General features: G+C 41.8%; 1 protein-coding gene across 1 annotated transcript; it reads left to right on the top strand.

Annotated features, from left to right (window-relative positions):
* Positions 1–12521: 12521 nt before the first annotated feature.
* Positions 12522–17277, top strand: LOC119129830 (CCN family member 1-like). The gene is made up of 6 exons (XM_037263171.1): positions 12522–12709; positions 13133–13346; positions 13827–14080; positions 14259–14388; positions 14621–14799; positions 15776–17277. Exons 1-6 carry the CDS (start codon positions 12659–12661, stop codon positions 16088–16090), a joined length of 1143 nt encoding a protein of 380 aa, XP_037119066.1. The 5' UTR covers positions 12522–12658; the 3' UTR covers positions 16091–17277.
* The last annotated feature ends 154 nt before the right edge of the window (positions 17278–17431 follow it).

The following is a 17431-nucleotide window of genomic DNA, read 5'->3' as shown; positions in this document are numbered from 1 at the left end:
GGAAGAGCTGTATGTCAAAATGTTATTATAGTTTCATTATTATTTATTATGTTATAATTTATTATGGGATTATATATATTTATATATGGAAATAATGCAAATCAGCAAATTACGAGAATGCCAGGTGACATTTTTTCCCCCCCTCCAGCCTGCATTGACAACTTTATTGGTGCCAGAGCCTAATTGGCTTGTTATCACTCTCATTTGGTGTGACAGCTTCTGAGCTATTGCGAATGAGAAGCACGTCCGAACACAATGTTTATGCTCTTCAAACAAAAGTTAATCAGCTCAGGAACAAATTGGTGTACACGTCAGGACGAGTGAGGAGGCAATAACAGCGTTAAATACTCAATAAGACAGAAAGGGGAGGGCGGTAGAAAATGATATCCTGAACAATCACAGCATCAATAACCAGGAAATCAATCAATAATCTTACTGTCTTCAGGATATTGATTACCCTCTTTGGTCACCATCACTGGGTACTCCTCAATCAAGATTGACCGCTTGTGGTCCACTCAATGCATCTGGCCTATAAAATGGACAGCACAGTACAGTAAATATTAGTGCCGTACTGATGAGCTGAAAAGTTGCGACATCTCAATTAGCAGTAAACACAACCTCCAAATGGCTCGAAATAGGCTGAAAAACAGTAACAGGTGTTCCACTTGTTACTTGACACCTCCGCTGCAGACACAAGATTGCCATGGTAACAAAGATCTACTCATTGTTTACTTATTTTTGCAGACTTTCAAGGATTTGTGCATTGTGTTCCAACAAGGGAGCTATTGATTTTACAGACGCAAGAGGGTACACCGATCAACGGATGGAATATAATCGTGCACGTTTGTCATCAATTTTGTTCACTACACCTCCTTTAGATGCTCTTCTGTTGATGTGCTTCTACTTTATAGCTTCTTCTTCTCCGAGGTCCAATTTGCCCGCCAAACTTTGGCAACCCACACTTGCTGTTAGCACAGTTCAGATGCTTCATGCCTTTTTAATTACTTTTACGCAGATTTTTACTTTCGGGCACACACAATACAAAATGACAGCCACCATCAGCTTTGCTTTGTGTACAAGTGCATCCTTCCTCTCAGTGTGCGTGTATGTGTGTGTATTTTGGGTATTGTGTTCATAAAGATTTTAAATGCACTTGCTGGTGCATCACTTTTAATAAAGACAAGATTGTCAAATTGGGCGTGAGGGTTCAGACGGAGACAAACGAACCCTGAGTAGTAACCCTCATCCAAAAGTATTATTATCGTCTTAATTTATAAGTGTATGAAAAACATCAGTAATTCATTCCCCCTTACTTCTCATTCTTGTTGCTAAGCATTTGTAGACTTTTTCGAGGAAAAGACTAGCAAAACAAATGGAGTGGAGATGGAGAAAACAGAAAAGAGGCTCTTGGAAGAAGCAGCATGAAGCCATCAGGCGAGAGTAAATATTGAGCCCAGTTTTCTGGTCAAGAGTAAGAAAGAAAGAAGGGAGTCCACATCCAACGAGAACAAATGGGAATGGAAAAAAGATAGCGAGAGGTACTCGTTAATAATTCATGTCTAATTGGTCGGCTCCTCCTGAGCCCAACAAGACTCTGAATAAATCAGTTTATGGGTAAATAAAACAACCCATCTGACGTTTAAAAAGAAGTAAATCGATGGTCGATTTCCCAGGTGAGCAGCGGTCTGTCCAATTCTTCTTCTTGTGTTCTGTGCGTCTTGTCATGACTTTACTGAATGTCTGCAGAAACTGATAACCATCCTTCAGAGAGCTCCAGTGTGCGGTTCATCAATCGCTGTAAAGCAAGACAAGGTACATGCATACCAACAATCGAGCCACATTTCAGGATTGGTCCTCTCCTGTGATCCAAATTGAATCATTGGGCCAACAATCTTAAATGGTCAACCTCTTCAACGGTTACAATTTTAAATATTTTTTGACCTATAACTGAAGGAAAATGAAATTATGGGAGTTGAGGGAGAGCCGTAAACTAGTCTCTTAATGATGCGCTAGGTCTTTGTTTTATTTTGAATTATTGCTGAAAGATCAGTCTGTTTGATACAACCGTATCCCTAAAAGTAGCATTTAAGCCTTAAAGATTTCATTGTGCCGTGCCGCTTAGCATTGGCGAGGTAACACTTGAAGCAGAAGCACAACCTTGTAAAACACAACCATCCTTCAAGGGAACCCTATAACGTGAACATAAAAATGTCTCATAAATTTGACACGCCACAGAAAAGAGTGTCGTTAACATGGGTGCCAAAGTTCAAATAGCCAAGTAGCATTGTGTTTGGTAAACACAAAATTCAATGAGCTTGTTAGCTTGGGCTAGCCTGTTCCTCATTCTCCGTTCCTCACAAAATTGAGTGAGCTTGCTAGCTTGGGCTCACTTGTTCTCCGTTCCTCATGTTCCTGTTTTGTCCTCACTCCGTTTTAGCGACAAAACATGGCAGGTTATCGAGCTAGCGTAATAGCAAGTGGATCAGTAGCCAGGTCACAATTTATACAATGGGGACCTTGTACAAATCAAGTGTTCATCTTCGTCTCAGTCTTACCTCATGTTACAAGACTTACCTTCCAAATTAATTAGAAACAAATCACTGAAATTGTTTTTCAGGCATCTAAATTGGGAGAACGAACACTCGCTTGTCTAAATGCTAAATAAACATTTCGCATTGAAAAAGTTCAACATCATAACGGTTAAAGTAAGCCAACGATGTAGCTTTTACATCTTAAGTGCCTTTCTTTGTATGCCTATTAATTAGTAGAGACCAGTCAAGTGATAAAACTGTAAACACTTGAGAAGAAATGGAAAGTAGTATTACAGCACGGCAAATTATTCATATAGATGTAATATATCCACTAAGGACTTTTCTACCAAGCCAGGATAAAAGATTGCTTTAGATTGACTCAAAAGTACAAACATGTTCTAACAATTTGCAGCCACGCAGTGTACAACAAAAAACCTCAATTGCAAACCAGAAGCGCCGTTACCTAGGCCTCGGGGGACTGCTGACGGACTTTGAACGTCGTGTCGACAGCATGGGACACAAATAGAAACGCTCTGCATGACTGCACACATCGCGCATGCTAGGAAAACGGCTCAGAGGCATCAAAAAGCCACCGGGGACACCGTAAACCCAAATGAATGACAGAAAAAAGAGGATGGCACACTGTCTCGGGGGTATTTGGATCCAGGTTGTCTTGTTAGTTCAAAATCTTTTTCCTCTGCTAACCAGAACCACGACGCAATTTGTATTTCTTACAGTTATTTACATTTGTCTGTCTCCCTCTGTCATATCGTGTAAGAAGTGTTAAGTGATGTTCATTGATTTTTAGGACTAAACTCTAATTGCGGCTGCATACACAAAAGTAGCGATTAGACGCGGTACATAATGTCGTGTTATCTCTAAAACATGTCTTCATATTGTACATTAAATGGAACGATTCACACTTCTCTCCCTCGCACATTCCAAGTGTGGCCCACATTTAAAATGAAACACACACACACACAGAGACGGCAGTCAACAAAGATATTCTTGGAACGGCGCTTTTACAAACAAAATGTAGGAGGATGCAAATGTAGACACAAGACACGCTCGTGATATCTTTTATTGTCGTCTTTTTATAGCGGGCTACTGCATCGGAAAGCAGGTTAAACGCCTCTTAAAACATCCCACAACTGTTATGTTGTACTTCATAACTTTATATAAAGCTATTCTCATGAGAATTTTGTGGGATTTCAGACAAGTATTTAATAGAAAGCCCTTTTTCTGAAGAGTATTTACTCTGCCATCTGCCAAAATGCTGCTACTTGTGAAATGAGTCACTTGCCGCCAAACAACGCTCACATTTTAAGTTTACACTCCCGAACAAAAACATTTGTGTCTAAAGGCAACACCATATTAATATTTGATGCCAGTGTTTCAATACAGTACCGCAAGACATGATGATGTAATTTTACTGGATTGTATTTGTTGTCGAATGAAAAGCTGCAGTGCAAAACAGAAGCAAAATTATAAACGTATTAGAAAACACGTATTTGATATTCACACTTTTAATATTGTCACTTTCTCTATTTACTGTTTGGGGGCGGAAAAAAAAAGCTTTGTGACAGCTGGTTGATTTCATTGAGGCAGTATAAAATTAATGTAGAAACAAGAACAATGGATGATAATAAGTTAGACTGCAGTCACGGAGACAAAAGACCTACACACACACACACACACTTATCAGCACTTATCTAAAACACTCACAAACTTTAATTAGAGGAGTTCAAAACAACTGTTCCATCTGATTGGCAGTGTTTGAATTTTGCATATTGATGACAAACAACCACAAGAAGGCATTGTGATTGCCCCCACACCCCTCCCCCTGGCCAACCCACACACACAAACACACCCCACCGCCTATAGAAATCTAACGTTAATTTGCGAGGCAAAGTGTTTCCACAGCCAGCGGGCTCGCAGGGGAACCACATGCTGCAAAGGCGGGTGTGTAGTTAGTGTGCGGGCACGTACTGGGTGATCCACATAAATTTGTTTGAAGAGCAATGCCGTTGAGTCTAAGCTGCCTTTTACAGACAAAATCTAAATTAGGGGTGTCAAACTCTGGCCCTCGGCCAAATTCGGCCTGAAGTGTAAATGAATTTGGCCCCCAAAGACAAATTGTGAATCGACTTTGAAAAAAATAGACACGTTTTTTTTTAACCATTCATCGTTTTAAAAATGGATGGATGGACGGGCCCCTCGCTAAATATAGTAAGCCGGCCACTCAATTAGCTGAATGTGCATGAGAACACGACCCCATGGAGCAATGCCAGACAAAGTAGAGGCCATTCAAAGGCGGTGAAATGTGCTTCGTGTCTTTATTAGTGGCTTTGGCACCCAATCTGGGCCCGGCGTGACAGTGATAGAGCAGCCTGCTCCCGATGGGAGGTAAGAGTGCATGTGCAAGAGAGTGAGAGATTTGTTTCATTACAGAAGTCCAGAGGAGGAAGAAGCGAGAGAAGGAACAGCGCCGGGCGGAGGTAGGCATTCATTTTATTACTGGAGCCCCGAGTAGAGAAGCTGTCCCCATGGTGACAGATCGCCACGGCGACTGACTCTGATGTGAGACCTGCTGCCAGACAGCCCTGTGATTGAGTCAGCACCTCCACACGGGTTGGACACTTTTCATCTCACACGCACAGATTGGCAGACGCCCACTATTGCTCTCCACGGTGGTGTTAGGGAGAAGATGATCCTCCGATGACTTGCAAACATGACTGCATTGCAAATTTCACAGCTTTAAAATGGGCCAACTGCGAGGCCACAAACGGCCATCAATAAAAACAACGGAAGAAATGCTCCTAAAAGTTTAAAAGGCAACAACGTAAACTGGGAGGACACACGGAGAGCGTAATTTTTTTGTTTGTATTTTTGAAACCTTTGGGCTTTTGATATTTGAGCTCTTTTTTTTTTTCCAACCATATAGACTGTGTTATTTGGTATCCACATAAAAAACAAGTGCAGTCATTTTAGTCACCACAAGGTCAAGATTCTAAAATTCCAGAAATACTATGAATCGATTGCAAGGTCTGGCCAAAAGACATTTTTTGGCTAAGCTTTTAATAAATAGTCGTACAGTGGCACCTTGACAGTTTTTTTTACTTGCCAAGTCGACAATAAACTCAATTCACTTGGCAATAAATAGTAAATAATTCTTTATAAAGAGGCTTAAAAGTGTTTAATACTGTCCAACTAAACAAAGCCTAGAGAATTATACCTTGAACATTTCAAGCAACCATATATTTTAGCCTTTAATTCAGCTAGATTAATGCTAAAGCCAAATAGCATCTTTGTTGTGTATTGTGGGGAAATAGCTATTTAAGCAATAAAATAGACACAAATACAATTGTACAGTATGCATGAAAAAGAACAACGTTGTAAAGCTAGAGATGAGGCTCAGTGACCTGGTAATAGTAAAGGTGAATCGTATTTCTTTACAAGACGCACCCAAAGGCATTTTTAGATGACGTTTCAGAAGGCTGGAGATTGATGATGGTTTTTTTTTTTTCTTCCACATTAAGACCACAGCAGTCTTAAAAATGAAACACATCCACAGCCTTTGGCCGGCACTTTTCGATAGAGCACGATAAATATAGACCCATTAAACTCCAACAGTAAACCAGGTTGGGAGAATTTAAACGACTCGCAAAGTCATTCTGGACAGAAAGACGGTGACGGTATCTCGGATTTCTTCCGAGGTAGATTAACCGTTGCCCTCCGTTTTAACCTTGACTGCAAAAACACCCTCCTCAAAAAAAAAGAAAAAACATTCCCTCACATATTTCCTTATCATTGTCATGACAGCCTACTTCATTCCATATCTGCTTGGCGCTGTATTTTGGTGTATTTGTGTATTTCTAACTTTTTTGTGCCCTTCGTGCTCTTCCTTGTAGGCAAAACACACAAGCTCCTCATGTTCGGTCTCCAGCGGGCCGACCCGTCCGCCCCGTCCAAGGTCGTCTTGCGGGGGTGACGTGATGGAGCATCATTACTTGCCATTTCCTGGCCTCTTCACTGTACGCGTGCGTACGTAGTGATTAACAGGAGTAGACGAATGGAGGGCACCGAGGAGAGAGAAGACGAAGGCAAGGTGAGCGAGCGAGCGAGCATCTTTGTGAAATATACCAGCAATGATGGAGCCCGGGGACTAACGGCACACTCCTAATTGCTTTTGGCATTAGTGTAACATTCCTCAGCTTGTTTACTTCCAGCGCCTCTCCAAAGTTGCTTTGCAGTGAGATATCAATAATTAAGCCGATAAATATAATTATCTGCCGGCGATAATGGGTTTTACGTGATTATGCTCTTCATCCGAGGCTGACAAAGTTATGTGTCATGCAGACAAAGAGTGTGTGTGTGTGCGTGTGTGTGACAGCAGTACTTGCTTGTCCTTGAGAAAGAAGGAGGAGGAGATGGTGTAACAAGTAACACCTAAGGTCACCCTGTCAAGCTGCCATGGGATGGCGGGTAGGTTCGAGTGACAAAAGGACAAATGAAGAGCCTGAAGCGTAAACATTGTGTCATTTTTACGAAGTCCATCCGTTTATCATGACTTTACGTCGTCTATGTTTTGATTTCATGACGCTTACTCTTTGTGTTGCTACAGATGTGCCTCAAGACTTGCTTTGCTTTTTAAATTCTTTTAGATAAAAGTAGTGCTTGGCTGTCTTCTTGTGCCACGTATAAGAAACATTTTAAATGGCGTCAATTTTTGATTTTTGCGATTCACGGCAGTCCCATTCATGGGCAACAATATAGTAGACGAACTATTAGAAGAAGCTAAGCTAACTGTTAGCATATGGTAGCTCCACTTTTCACCGAGTCATTTCTATTCTAGTGAATGACTTCACACATGAAAATATTGCGATTGTGATTTATTTCAAAGATACTAAGATGCCTACTAGGTGGAATTTTCATCCATCCATCCATCTTGCAGGAAAGTCAAGCCTTAGTGAACTTTATGACTTTTAGGGAGTGAGAAAGAAAGTACGTGCTACAACATTAGTCAAAAATATGACTTCATGTTCAATGCGGCGCGTTATCCAGCGGAGGAGGTGGGTGTTACTCGCAAGTGCAAGGAGATAGACAAGAATCAAGAGGCTGCGCTCTCAGATACTCGGGAATTGAGTGGGATCAAGGCCAGCAGAGCAGAACTGGGTTGGATGGAGGCTTCATGGCAACAGCTGCTTAGCAACAATTTTTCACTCCATTTCTTATGCAAAAAAAATAAAATAAATCACTCCAGCTTGGTTTTACCACCAACACCTTGTTGACCTCTCACTTGGAAATTCTTCTTCCAACTCAATTAGCTTTTGGGTGAAATTTATTGAAAGTGTCAAAAGGTCAAACGAGACCATCTTACTAGATGATTCCCTATTCTAATACAATTTATTCCCAAAAAATGTAAATGTAAAATCTTTCTAACGGCATAGTCCAGCTTTAAATCTGCCTTCAGGTTCACTCTGAAATATCGCACAAAAAGTCCAATGTAGTTTTTATGAGTACTGTGTTATAGTTTTGCCCATACTGCCAAAAGTGGGCGGAGCAATGCAGCGTACGTATTTTTCCAGTTGACCATTTCCCATTTATTGATCTCAATAGATTTCCTACTTGGCTGTTTGCCATTCACTTGTACACAATTTCAATCCAAGACGTAGGCCAGAATGGTTTATCTGTGTATCAATGGCCATTAATAGAGGTTAATCACCTGCTTTAATTGGGCCTTAAGCCTTTTGCATTTGAGGTTGGCCCTGTCCCATGTGTGTGTGTGGCTTTGTGTGTGATTTCCTTTTAATGAGATTTGGCTTTTCCAGAACCTCAAGAGAGACTTTGGAATGGCAAGCGCTGCGCGACCTTTTTTATGGATTAGTAATTACCCTCCCTGCGGACCCAACACGCTGTCAACATGGTGCCTAACGATGTCGGACCCCCACCCCCCTCCCTCCTCCAAATAGGAGAAAGGTATGTGGAGATATGACGTGTACATACTCTGCATTATATTTCCATCTGCATGTAAATGGGGGAAAAAAATCATTTAAATGGGTTAAAAAAACCTCATCAAAAATAAAATACAAACGTGCATTCGTAAACTCGGCCGACACCACATTCAGAGAAACATGCGTGTCGGTAATTAAAGCTGGATTGACACATCATGTCAACTCGGAGGGCCTGAAAGACAACATTCCATAATGTTGATTACGGAAGAAGAGCCCCTTTAGATTTCTAATTAATTTCCTCCTTGATTAAAATTTGATGAGCGTCATGCTTCAGAGTCGCCTTCCTAATTCTATCAGTCGCCTCGGCCAGCCGTAATGATGCTGTGGAGCTGTCGGCGGCGGCGCTCCAAGGCATTGAGCGGGAATTCCTCGCCACGCTGTGAAGGAAGCAGATGAAAAAAAGCCGCCACGGCAAGCAGAGCGCTGTCATTTATCTTCATAAGACCCTCTTTCCGTGGAGGTGGGAGGGGGGCAGATAAAGAAGGATGTGGGTTATCTGTTAATACAGACTGATATAGCTGCTGCTGCGCAAGGTAAGATGGCGCTATTGTCAAGACTTACGCCACTCTTAATAGCGACAATATCACGATTCGACACAACAAACTACAGCATATTTTTTTTGTGAGCTCCAAAAATGCCTTTAAGGAGAATGTTCAGATTTTGGCCCAGACTGCAAACTTCTCATGACCCAGTGAGCTGTGACCATCGCATTAGGAGCCCGTGGGGCACTTTGATGTCAATTTCAGTTGACAGTAGAGGGCGCTACATTGTCAAAATGGCAGTTGTGGGTGGATTACCGTAATCCTCCATTGTGGGTTTAGGATATTTTTCTGAGGCTAACAGTATTTTTCGACTCTATTCTATTTGATGTGCGATTCCACTCTTAACCCCTAGATGGCAGTACACCATTTACAACTCGTGCTCCAACAACCGATGAGGTCAGAATTTGTATAAGAACCGTAAGAACTGTTTATTTTTTATGTGTGTATCTGTTCTAAAAGTAAATTCACATTTTTCAAAAGGGTATTTATTTAAACGTGTTTCTTCTCACCTCCCTGTACTGAATCATCGATGCTTGCGTATGCACTGTACAAACCAGAGGCAGGTTTGCTAATCATAGCTTTAAGGATGCTAAGGGATTTAAATGGACATTTCAGCGTTGTTAGTAGCTTGTGGGCTAGTTTGCTGTTTGTTTTCTTTGTGCATCTCTATCGGTCTCTGCTCAAAAGGGACAGAAATCCTGCATGCATTATACATCTACTGCTACACCGGAACAGATTCTCGTATTTGTGCTCGAAAAGCCGACAGTCCCAAGTGGGGTATCGGTTCCTGCTACTGGCCAAAGGCTAATTCTGCCTTTCAGGCAAGCAAAATATTCAGCTCATGCTTTTTCCCCCCCTTCACTGGGAAATGCCACAAACCGTCTCCACACACACACACACACCTGTCTGCAATGGAGGTGGCATTTGATACATTTCAAATGTTCATGGTTGGACCTGTTATCATTCAAATACTCCACATATATGATGGGGAAGGGGGGGGGGTACATTTGTCACATATAATTTAGTGTGTGGCGCCATCTTGTGGTGAGTGTGGGTAAGAAAGGTTTGGCTGGTTCTTTATACCAACCAAGCCTCTGAAAATTGGTGTTGGAGTTTTAAAAATTATTTTTGTTTTAACCCATTTGACCAGTCTAAAACCCCAGAGGTTAGTAAACCCTGCTTGCTTGCATAAAGTACAGGTTTTGATGCACTTTCTTTTGTAGGTTATTTCATTTCCGCTAGAGGGCGACATAACCTCATGGCTGCAACTAACTGTTTTAACTTCTGCATTGTCCTCCACAGTTTTTGAATGCACATTGGGTGACCTTTGGCCATTCAGCGATAAGGTAGGTGTGCTTTCTGTCACCTGGTGCACAACACATGCTAACTATTTCCACTTTTTCACATGGTCACCACATTTTGTAGACAATTCCCTCTGCGCAATTCCATTCACCGCATTTAAATGACATCGGAAGGAAATTATGTAACGTCCATTTCCCTACCGCTCTCAGCTTTTGTAGTATGTGACCTTGACATGGTATAATTGTGTTGACGTGACCTTCGAAGTGCAGTACTGTGTTTTTGTTTGAAAGCCCACACTGCCAGGAGCACAGTACTCCTCCATTTTCAAAAACAAACCATCGCTCTGTGAAACACCTGTCAGGGTCCTGAAATCTCACATCTGGCTTCACTTTTTTCACGCATAACATCCATGCCATCAAAACGTTTTCTGTTTTTCCCGTGCACTGTGATGGAATAGTCCATTTGCACAATCTAGCGTCCTCACAATAATTAGGAAACAGATAAACACTTTTGAAGAATGAAGTTGAGTCTTTACTCAGGTGAAGAATGTCCAGGGTTGGAAGGATTAAAATAGACGTTTCCCCGGTCGCACCATTAAGAGCTGTGATTGACAGCTTCCCGAGGCGCTTTTCTTTTTCAAGTGACTTGTGACCGCTCGCTCACACTTCTTAAGTGCTTTTCACAGCAAAGTAAGCTCAAGAACAGGAATGAACCTTGAAAAGCAATTTGACTGCCAAGAGGACACGTTTCTCTCTTCTTCTGTACACCTCATACAAAAGTCCTAGAATATATTCATTCATTTCAGGAGCCATTCTTATTTTAGACCAGGTTTGCTTTCCATGGTAAGAGGAAATGAAACCAGATAGCTCACGTTAGGCCTCGCTAACACAAGCTAGCACTGTCCAAATATTTTCAGCCTGTTCTGCAGTGCACTTCAACTTAACACAACTTTATTTAAAAAAAAAAACAATAAACAAACAAATGTGTTTGAACAAAAAAGTGATTTTAGTTATAGGGTGTTGGGGGTCAGATAAGAACATTAGCTCCAACATTAGCTACAAATAGAAGTAAAACACAAGGGTAATAAATAAAAGATATGTCCATGATACATTTTTGAAAGTTTTTGCAATGATTGACGATTTTTTAAATCCACTGATCTGTTGAGTATTTTTTCATTTTAAAACTGTTTTTGTTTGTCTTAATTGTTTTGAAGTGTCAATTTATATATATTTATATATTTCTTAAAAAATGTTTGCAGCCAAAATGGAATATACAATGCTTTTAAACACTAAATATTTGTTGCTGGGAACAAATGTCATTTTTTTGTGTACATTTGCCAACAACACGTATAACATATCTGACAATTAGTAATATAGTCATTTAAAATAAATAAATACCCTAGTTCCCAAAATTGTCAACTTGAGGAAATCGAGTTCTGTGGAAGCAGGTGTGGCTGCATGTGTGTGGTTGAAAGAGGAAGAAAGCCAACCTATTTGAGGCCAAAGCTCATAGGAGCTGCCCTTAAAATAATAATCCAGCTTCCACAGAACACCCGCCCTCATCCATTCTTTTCCAAGGAATGCTCTTGCATCAACATTGTTTTGATTGACCTCATATTATAAAGTAAAGTAACCAGAGGTTTTGACAAAAAGAACAAATATTAAAAATAACTGTGTTTTGGGCTGACTAGCTGGAGATAAAATAAAACATCCATCATGGAGTTTCGGAATAGTTAAATCTCAAAGCATCCATCCATCAATCCGTGTTATACTTTATTCATTTCAGATGACTTTTTTCTGTAGTGGTCAGGAACAACAGGGAATTCCGTCCCTCCCCACTTTTTCCCAAAAGTGGAGGTCTCCTGAATGTTACCAGCTGAATATATTTACACAGCTCTTGCAGAGTGCTGGCCACAAAGACAGGAATGTGACTTGAAAGGGCCTGTTACATTTTAATTTTTAACCCATAAAATAAACACACAGAGTGGCCCTGCTTTTATATGAATGGCTCCATTCATTCTCAATAGAAAATTATTTCTGTGGTAAAGCCATACCCATTTGGAATGTCTGGCTCAGTCCCTGCACACCTATTGGCTGACAGTGAGGAGAGGGGCGGAGCCTGTCAGGTGGTATAAATGGGTGTTTAGGCTGCTTGTCCCCGTGGGGAACACTTGGACCAAGACCCGAAAAGGGTCTGAGACATTTAGAACTGACCATCCTTCAGTGGAGCCGAGCTTGAAATAATATATGCATAACCTTATTTAATTAACATGGAATGTTTAATGTGTCTTTTTTTGCTGACAGCAGCCTTCGTCTCACAGGTAGGATATTATTTCCTCACTTTCCAGGCTATCAAATGGTTCATGTCTATGGTTCACGTGTTGGACACACTTGGAGGAATGTTGGTTATACTTTCTCCCGTAAAATGGTACCTGACAACAAGGCAAGATATAAAACGCTCATCTGGCTAAATGACTGGTGTTAAATGTAAGGCATGGGGGCCAGATATGGTCCGCCAGATCATTTTAGGTGACCTGCAAAGACAAATTGTGTTTCATCTTCATTTACCATCACTTTTTTTTCCCAGAAATAATACCTATTTGCTCAGGTTGCTATGTTATTATATCATAGCATAACAACTCCTTAGCATGTTAGCATTCCTGGTCAGAATTGTAACGTAAGGAATCTTATATAAACTTGTTCTTGATATTTCTGTCTCTTATCTGATCATGTGTTTGATCCAGGTAATGGCTATCTGTCCTATGACTTGCGAGTGTCCCGCGGGCCACCCAGTGTGCCCTCCGGGGGTTAGCACCATCCTAGATGGATGCGGGTGCTGTAAGGTGTGTGCTGCACAGCTCAACCAAGACTGCAGTCCCGTGAAGCCTTGTGACCGTCACAAAGGGTTGGAGTGCAATTACGGCAACGACGTCACGGAGGCCTGGGGGGTGTGCCGAGGTAAGGAGTTGGGGCATTCCCTCTTGTGATGCTAAAAAAGGCTTTTGAAAGTGTGTGTGTGAGCTACCGTTACACACAACAGCTTGTAAGCTGTGACCGAGATGTTTGATGGGGGGGCAAAAGTAATGGAGATAAAAATAAGCCTCATGCCAGAGCTGCTGTACAAACTATGAATAGCGGCTCCTTCTTGCATTGGGGACAAGTAGTCTGACAATTCCTGTCTCCTCAGTTCCATTGACCTTTCAGTCTAAACTGTTGTTGCCATGGAAAATTATTGTGTTGTGTGTTACCGGAGACACATTTCAGAAGTTGATGCCATTTGTTGCTCAAAATGGCTAAAGGAATGAAGAATTACTGAAAAAGTTAAATTATTCAACACAAATTTGAATTGTCTGCATATTCAGCTCATCAGTACAGCACTAATATTAGTCAGTATCCGTCAAAGTACCGCAACATAAATGCTAATCATCATTTCCCCAGCCGAATCGGAAGGACGTACGTGCGACTACAGCGGCAGGATCTACCAGAATGGCGAGAACTTCCGCGTGGGTTGTAAGCACCAGTGTACCTGCATGGATGGCGCGGTGGGCTGCGCACCACTTTGCGACCACAAGCTGCCCCCGGCCTCGCCGTCGTGCCCCTTCCCACGGCTGATCAGGATACCCGGACAGTGCTGCTTCACTGTGGACTGCCACAAAAACACATGGCACCTTCCAAACAAAGATAATCGAAAGGTTTGTTTTGCGAATGGATTACAAAGATGGCACAAATTCTCTGATGGTTAGCATGTCTGGATCACAGTTAGCCTCACAATTACGCTGAATCGACATGATACCAATAGTTGATATCTGTACTTGCCCATTCCAAAAGATTCCTAATAACAGCAAATTGTTCTTGTGGTTTGTTCCAAAGAGACGGCAACACAAACCGGAGCGCCGTCCCGCCCCTCGGCTGGATAAAAACGATCTGCCGGTGACCAATGAGATTGCGCCCGTTAAGGCGAGTGGCTGGGAGGCTGAACGTGGCTACAAACACCTGCCAGGTGAGATGACAATATCTGGCTGACTACTGTAAATACGCTTTAAAAAAAGAAAGATTCCAAATTCTTAAAGCGAAATTTTGGCTATATTTCTGGGTGAACATTTTTAGTGTCCAAAGTCAAATAAAACTTTTTAATGTATAATACACAAATGTGAAAATCACATCATAACTTGAAGATGACACAGAGGCACCGCTATACCATTGTAAATGTGATTTTCGGTGATTCTTTTCAGTGTGGGGCCACCAGGAGAAATGCCCTGTCCTCACCACCGATTGGTCCCAGTGTTCACGTAGCTGCGGGACGGGCGTCTCCTCCCGCCTTACCAACAAGAACCCCGGGTGCAAGCTGGAAAGAGAGACCAGACTCTGTATGGTGCGGCCGTGCAGCACCGTTCTCCCTTTTCCGAGCAAGGTAACCTTGAGGAATATTTTGTGCGTGTGTGTGTGTAGTCTCTGTCTGTCTCTCTCTCTCTCTCTCTCTCTCTCTCTCTCTCTCTCTCTCTCTCTCTCTCTCTCTCTCTCTCTCTCTCTCTCTCTCTCTCTCTCCATATTATAGCCTATTGGCGCTTATCAAATAACCTCCACACCTTACGATAACATCTGACCGCAGAAAATCGTACAATCTCTTATCTGACCTTGTTTGATTTCATAAACCTACTTTCTAGTTGTACTTTCTCTACAAAGTAAAATAAAAACAAACAAATACATACGTACATAAACTACAATGACATTTCAGAACTATTATAATTCTGGTCAGGACACTTTACACCCCTCCAAAAAAAAAAAAAATGCAGGGACCCAGGACCTCACAAAGTATGAGAACCACTTTTGGAGATGTCGAGATGAATGTACCACTACTTCCTTTGACAAAAATCAATTTTACTGTTGTGCATTTCTGGTTTTAGAAGCTTTCACCATGTTCATGCTATTGTACTGCACAGAGCTTATTTGCTCTGCCAGTGTGTTTGAGTTAATTTTAGTGTGTATATAGGCAGCCTCCCTCCCTCCCTCCCTCCCTCCACACAGCCCGGCCATTCCTGCCAAGCAACTGTCCAGAGCTAAGCTCCCGTGTGCTGGCCCGTCTGTATTCATTCTCTGTGTTGGAAATACACCGGGAGCTCTTTGCCATGCTTGCTTAGCTTTAACTGTCTGCAGTGAAATTTTACATTCAAGGTGGATTTTTTTTTTCTTTCTGAAACATCATAGCTATTCATTACAATGCATGGTAAAATCTGTATTGCGCAAGCTTGTTAGGAAAACAAAAACTGATTTTCATTCTTTTGAATGAGAAAATAAATATTTTTAATTATCTTTATCCAAGGCACAATTGCACAAACGTGATATGTATTGTGTGTAACATACTTTTTGTGTTATTTTTCCAACTACAGAGAGGCAAGAAGTGCTCCGCCATGCAAAAATCCCCATCGCCGCTCCGCCTGTCCTTTGGCGAATGCCTGAGCGTGCGCTTCTACCGGCCAAACTTCTGCGGCCATTGTTCGGACGGACGCTGCTGCTCGCCGCGACGCACCCGCACCCTGCCAATCGACCTGGTCTGCCCGGACGGCCAGCGCCTGCGGAGGTCTGCCATGTTCATCCAGTCGTGCAAATGCAGCGAGGAGGCCTGCGGCCACCTGAACGACGTGGCCATGCCGCCGCAGCGTAGGATGCATGGAGACACGCATCACTTCTTAGACAAGCAGTGATTTCTCAGAGGTTTGACTCGAAATGAGACGACGAGACGGGTTTTATATAGGAGGAAGCTCCTCCCGCTCCCCCCCGGTTGTAATGTGTGTGTCCCAGGGTGTCCTTGTTCAGACGTGGGTGCTAAATTAGAGCCCTGATGCAGCCCTGGACCTCCCTGCCTCACGAGGGATAAGCTTGCTTATTCCGACTTGGATATTTTGAGACCCTCCCGACTGCCCGCAAGAGGAAACGCTTTGTAAGGCACTTTGAATACTGACTTCAAATGTAAGCAGCAATTTAAAAAAAAAAAAAAAAAAGGACATTGTGTTAAGTGGGGTTCACGCAGCAATGTTTTCTGTGTGTACCTGTGCTTATTCACAATTTAGATTTTTCAATTTTTTTTTGCTTTTTTGTGATTTACAGAAAAACTCACTTTGAGATTTGCTGAAGGGAGTTGACACAAAATTGCTCCTTTGCCTTCTTGTGATCTTTCTAAGCAGTTTTGCTGGTGTCACCGTCAACTACTTGCGGATTGTCGTAGCACGGTTCGGTCCCGAGACCAGCGAAAAGTCGAGGTTCGCTGTACAGCGATGACTTCCGATGCGAGTGGCCCTCGTTCTAGCCGACTGCAAGTTTCAATCAATATTCATAAACGGCCCTGGTGGCAGTATATGAAACTACAGTGTTGCACAGAAAAAATATTCCACAATAATATGGATGCAAATCCTCCTTCCTGCATGACCTGTAGCAGCCATACAGGAAAAGTTATCATTAAAGAGAAAATAAGAGAGCAAAAGAGACAGATTCGAGTGTCGCTCTATGATGGAAGTAAAAAAAGTAAGCAGCAGTTTGAGAACTAATAAACAATTCCTCCAAATAGAGGCTTTGAGTGCGAGCTTCATGCTAACATCTATTTTGAGGTGATTTAACCATTTCAGAAATGGAAAGAAATGTTTAGCAACGTTTGGACAGGCTATGTAGCAGTACTTTATTTACTCTTTATCATGTCATTTAATTATTAGTGTCAGTATTGGGAAAGTTTGTTTTCTACATGAACTAGTTCAAAGTTCAGTACACAAATTTTAAAATTAACTTGTTCAGTTAATACTTCATAATTGAGATTTTATAAATTAAGTACATTGTTTCAAAAATGAAAAGTTCTTTTCTTCCCCCATTCAAAAAAATAAAACCTTGCTGTGAGCTGTTACCCTCAGCATATTGTCATTTTCCTCATTGTTTTCACCCATTTCCTTTACACTAGTCTCCAGGTGCAGCTATCACTTTACAATCTCAAATTGTATAGTAAGGCTAAGGCTTTTTTGGGAGAAAAAAAATGAACGCTTTTTGGAAGCAAAGCTCTT

The sequence above is a fragment of the Syngnathus acus genome, chromosome 1 (genome assembly GCF_901709675.1).
Source record: "Syngnathus acus chromosome 1, fSynAcu1.2, whole genome shotgun sequence".
Lineage (NCBI taxonomy): Eukaryota > Metazoa > Chordata > Actinopteri > Syngnathiformes > Syngnathidae > Syngnathus > Syngnathus acus.
This window is presented reverse-complemented; position numbering and strand designations above follow the sequence as displayed.